The sequence below is a fragment of the Aplysia californica genome, unplaced genomic scaffold (genome assembly GCF_000002075.1).
Source record: "Aplysia californica isolate F4 #8 unplaced genomic scaffold, AplCal3.0 scaffold00059, whole genome shotgun sequence".
NCBI lineage: Eukaryota > Metazoa > Mollusca > Gastropoda > Aplysiida > Aplysiidae > Aplysia > Aplysia californica.
The window spans coordinates 378,459-384,307 of NW_004797329.1; the positions used below are offsets into that span (position 1 = coordinate 378,459).

Here is a 5,849-nt window from a genome sequence, read left to right on the forward strand (position 1 = left end):
CTCTGTCTCTCTCTCTCTCTCTGTCTCTCTCTCTCTCTCTCTGTCTCTCGCTCTCTCTCTCTCTCTGTCTCTCTGTCTCTCTCTCTCTCTTTCTCTAGTCTCTTTCTTTCTCCCTCCTGCCCTCTCTTTCTCTCTCTGCTCACAAACAATTGTTTGATTTCAACTCAGCACTGGAACGTCTGCGTATGCACTTATCACGGGCCGTCACATGCTAAGACAAGGATGCGTCCAAGTCTCGCTTGGACGCGAGATAGGGCAATTGAAACATCTTGGTAGTAGAGAATCGTTGATATCATCACAACGTTGCATTTCTATTTTCAGTAACTTTGTCACCGGCTTTCCGATGAATAATAAAAAGGGTGATAGATCTAGTCAACTTGCGAGGGAAGCCCCGGAGAAAGTTGCTTTTGAAAATAGCAAAAGTTTCAAGAAAAATTAACAAAAGTTGCGCGGGCAAGTTGTGAGTAGCGGGCGCGAATTCCTCAGAGGAAGGAAAAATAGATGGCAAAAATACGTCATCTATATTTGAGCCAATCACAAAGGTGTACTAGGAACTCTTTAAAGCTTCATATCGCTCGGAAAGCCGCGAGGCCGTGTTACGCTACCGAGTACTAGATCTAGGTGACCGGCTCTGGATGGGCTGAAAAATGCTAGCCACCACAAGTCGCAGAAATCCCCACAGGCCAATAGCATCTGGCTTATCGACGGAATTTGTTCAAATAGCGAATAATGGTCTTTAATACAAGATTCAAGATGCATTTGACAATACGATCCGTTAATTTTAAGTTCCCTGGACACGCATTTCCATGGGGTCTGAACAGTTCAAGATTTTTTTTCGGAGTCAGGTGACACCTCTAACAACATCCATATATATGAAATTTGGTGTTCTCGTTATATTATTTTCTTTTCGAATTTATTATTTTTCTTACTTGTAAATGCTTCTTTCTCCCGTTGGAAGAGCAGGAATCACTTGTTTACTCTCTTTACATTTTGTTTGTTTAAAGAATTTGCTTAGTCTCTGAAATTTATTTTGAATATTGTCTTGTCCAATTATATAAGTTTTTTTATTTGTTTACTCTCAGGTTACTATGATACAGTGGGTGTCGCATTCAACGAGGTTGCCGGGACCGGCTTGTTGTCCTCGTTGGATCCGACCTCTCGTTGAACGTGACAAAGGCTAAAGTAAAGAAAAAAGACATGTTATTATATTATAGGATGTACCAATACCAGTAATTAAAACAGTTGTTCCCCCTGATGACGAAAATCTCAAACAGCATCAGTGTGTGCGTGTTTGAGCTGTGTTCTGACCGTCATTTCTGCATTTTAAAATATTTTTTTTTCCGGAACACTTTTCGTGTGGAAACATACCCTCTCACATCTAGGCCTAGATATCTACTTAAAGTAAAGGCGGGAGCTTGGATCTTCTTTTCAGGAGAAGAAAAGAAAATTGAACAAAAATGAAGGTCTCGATCTAGACCTACTCATCCAGAGTTCATCCAGTTTAACATTAACACAACCCGCATCGAGTTCCCACCCACCCCCTCCCATCCCTACCGTAGCCTAACCCTCGCCCATCCTCTTGGCTTTGGGGCCCATATTAGGAGGCACATTAGATCTAGCAATACAATGTTTTAGGAATGATGATGGGCCTTGTGCTTCGCGTGAGGAGAGAAAGGAGAAAAATTCTTCCCTTTTGGGGCCGTTTATTGCTTTTATTTGGTTATCGCGACCTCGTTGAAAGCGACTTCGGGCTGTTTGCAACCTCGTTGGAGCCGATGTACATTTACAAAGAGATATAGAGGAAAAAAATAAGGGATTAAATAATGCCTCGTTGGAGCTGACTTCTCGTTGAATGTGACCTCGTTGAATGCGGCATCCACTGTATTTGGTTCAATTTTGAGGAGTGAGTGGTTGGAGGGTGCCGTTTGCAAGTACCAACTTCTTTACTATTCGTCTGTCTGTCACTCTTTTCCCCACTCTAAATATTTAGCAATAATCGAGCCTATCATAGTTTTTTGTGCTACTGTTTATTAACTCAAGAGTTATTAGAAATCACTTTTTCCTTATTTAAGTATTTCTGAAGATCATGAAAGAGGACCGTATATGATTAAGTAGATAATAGTTTGTGTTTTGTTGTAGTTGCTAAAAGTACAGATTTGTCAGTTTTGCCATTTTCTTTTACTTCTTATATGGACCATGCCTTAGTGTTAGTAATAGCAAGTACAGTGGGGTCTTTGTAAATGGAACAAGTTCAAATTGAAACAACTTTCAATCAATTGAAAGTAAAATTCACATTTTTTCCCCCTTTCTTTTGAACAAAATTTATCAACCAAAAACCTAGCGAAACCAAAGAAAATCCACCAGTCCCGCAGATTTTGGTTTAAGTGGATTCCACTGTTGCTTTGGAAGGCAAGGAAAGGACTGATGTTTGGTTATAAATTAAATCTTCATGTGCATGTGAGTGTTTCAGTGCCAGTAGGTTTTTCAGATCCTCAATCTTTACTTACATGTACCTACTGTAGGTCAGGATGCCAGGTAGGTAAACTCTGGCACCTTTTGTATTTTCTGTACCCTCTCTGTTCAGCTGACTAAGCTGCTTTATCCTTAAATACTTACTATAAATTGGAGAGCAATGTCTTTACCACCCTCTTTTATGGCATTGAATCATGGAAGATGATCAACACCACCAGCAGCAAATTTGAAGTCTTCAAGAGATGCTACCTGCTAGACATACTAGGTGTCTTTTGGACAAGCACCGTCTCAAATGACGATTTAAACATGGGAACCTCCATTCATTCTATCAACCAGGAAGTCCAGAGAGATGGCATGGACAGTTACTGCACATGTTACTTGTCAACTACTGCTACAACTGATCTGTATTATAATTATTGGACCCCAAGTGGCTGTAGAGGAAGACTCAAGAAAATTTGGAGAAGAACAGCCAAGGCTGAAATGAAGAAACAAAAACGGACATGGACTCTCCTTGAGAATTTGGCAAAAGATGGGACCACATGTTGATCTTTAATGGAGAAGTAACTGAACATTGGTAGATGAAATTTTTGCATACTGAATTCGATTTAGAATTTTATTGATTTTTTTTCTTATATCACCAGGATCGTATCTCCGCCAGGTTGAGAAGGGAGATGCTACTGATCCCCCTTTCGGAGCAACTGCACCTGGAGATGAAAGTGAGGATGAAGAAGAATGCAGTGATGAATGTGATGGTAGCACTCAAGATGATGATGATGTGTCTGATGTTGACATTCCTGATAAAGCTGAACAGGCTAAGTTTTCCTGATGTCTGCGTTTTGGACAGTGTTTTTGTGCATCAATGCGTCTTCCATAAGTGTGGGGTACAAGTTTTTTATTATTCTTTTTTTCTTCTAAAAAAGATGGTCAATGAAATGAAAGAAGTAGTTGATCTAAAACAGAAATTCAGACTTAATACAGAAAAGATATGTGAGACGTGCTGATAGAATAAGTTACTTCTCGGATTTTGGCCATATACATAATATCAAATTAAGGTCAGCATAAACCCCCTAACACAAAAAGTCACAGAAGAGTATCATTATTGCTCTTTGCGGACTGAGAATACATACCTAATGGAAAAATTATGCAAAGTGGGTGAGAATATGTGAAAAGAAGGTGTTTATGGCCTAAAAACGTTGCAACATAGGCTCAAAAGGGCAAAAATCAGTTTTGTCAAGATTATTCAGAAAGTACTAATGCTATACCTTTCAAATTTTGCATTTATAGTGCAATAGCCCCAAAAAGTTAGCCTACCAGATTTATTAGAATAGGAGAACAGGTTTGAAAGTTTTGGCTGATTGAGTGATGATTTGACTCGTGAAACAAAGATTTAGGGTGGTAGGGATATTAAATCCGACCCTGAGAGGAATTGGTTGAATGTATTCATTTCTCTGAGGTAGGGAGTCTGCAGAAGAGATATATAAAGTTTGTTGCCAAATTTGGAGGTGTTTCATTGAGAACGTTCGGAGATATCTTTACAGATGTGTACAAAATTGTCTGAAAAGTAAATTTTGAGAATACGAACAAAAAAAAGGAAAAATTGATGATTTGAATAACTTGCACTTACCTTAGTGCCCCCCTGCTCGGTAGGAATCGTCAGTGAGGTTTTGCTGAGCTTGTAGGACCGCTTTGTTAGCTCTCATGGTCTTTGTTTCTTTTCTTGCCTGCAATTGAGCAGCTCTGATGCGAATCGCGTCAAACTCGGACAAAGCATCAGTGAGGTGGTGGCTGTTTCAACCAAAGTTAAAAAAAAATTGGAATTCTTCCCAGCTCTCTTGCATTGAAACAGACAACTGCATCTATCACAGCTATCTGGAGCCTCTCTCGTCCAACAAATTATGTTGTCTTGGGGCACCTTCCCCCAAATCATATTATGGAAAGCCTCATTGGCATTTTGAGTCACTCTGTGAAGGCACTAGCTGAGAAGACTATCACTGGCAAGTCTTCCAAGATCGGTTTAATTTCCTGACAAACAAAGCGTATTGCTCCTACGTAATGGCCCTGAATATGTTTCATGACGGCTTTTGTCAGTCTGCCTGCACCTCCAATCCCTTAAATTTTCTTCCCATTTTCCTCGTAGGTCTTGGTTTTGCATTCACTCACTTTATCTAGCAAATGTTTCCACATACGTTTTTGAATGTGACCTTGACTCTCAATCGTTTTCCGTTTTTGTGAATTTTTAAAGGATTTCATAGGTACAGTTACTTAACCCTATAGTGGGCAGATAACTGATAAGCCATGTCTACTGCACTGTTCCACTTCCTGCCCAGCTGACCTTGCCTTGTGTGTTTACATTATTTTGGCTTCTGGCAGCTTTGTCTAGGGTGGTTCAGGAAAACATTTATTTAAAATGTACTATACAATCTACAACTTTCAAATTTCCCATGACAACAGAGAAATGAATGCTCTATGACACTCTGTCATTTAAAAAGTGTTTTTTTTTGGTGTATTAGATTTATAGCACATTGATTCACACCTATAAGTGCAAATATGTTGTTATGTCACAATGTGGATATATATGACAAGCATTTGTACCTCTAAACCACAGTTTTTAAGATGCAGGACCACAGAATTTATAGTTCATCACCACCTGGGTGCTAAGTCATTGAATGGCTTTGAAAAATCCCAACCCATACCAAATAAAGAGCCAGATATACCCACGGCAGTGTCATCTTCACCGAGCAATAGTAATAATAGACTAGTTCATATTACATGATACCAGCTGGCCTTGTGGCATACCCAATCAAAGAACAACAATTACAATAAAATATAAAGTCAGAGAAAGAAAAACTAAGGATTGAAATAAAGGAAAAGTAAAAACCAACTTACAGTACAGTTCTTGCGAAGTCCACATATAAGAATTTCACAACACTATAAACTTTTTGCACACAACACCAATTCATATACTACACACATTGAAAAAAAAAAAAAATCAAAGTAAACTATAAAAATACAGCTGTGATAAAAAAATGTCACTCTCTCAGTGTTCTCGTAGAAGCCCTGTGGACGGAAAGACCGAGTTCATGGTACCTTCCAAAACATATGAGTTTGCAGGGGGCAACTTCACAAAATTTGCATTTGTAACTCGTTTCTACTGGACGGCCTTTTGGAGTTTTCCTCGCTTCTAAACTACACAAAACACACTGTTTAGGCCGCCCAACAATACGAGTGAAGTGATGCCGTTGGAAATTCTCCGGGGCCACAGTCCCCTGGCTAGTTGCAGGCCGTCCGGGGAGTTTCCTCGAGCTAAAACCATTGACCAGAGCCTCGGCAACATCCACACGGAAGCTCAAGTGATCATACCCCTTTGCTGCGACGTA

General features: G+C 39.6%; 1 protein-coding gene across 1 annotated transcript in view; it reads left to right on the forward strand.

Annotated features, from left to right (window-relative positions):
* Positions 1-5,461, forward strand: part of LOC101856083 (uncharacterized protein C9orf85 homolog) — a gene marked incomplete at its 5' end in the record, with an annotated part of 13,072 nt that extends 7,611 nt beyond the window's left edge. Inside the window, 1 exon segment of the mRNA XM_005093160.3 lies at positions 3,114-5,461. Coding sequence (XP_005093217.1) covers positions 3,114-3,298 — 185 coding nt within the window. The 3' untranslated portion in view covers positions 3,299-5,461.
* Between the last annotated feature and the right edge of the window lie 388 nt (positions 5,462-5,849).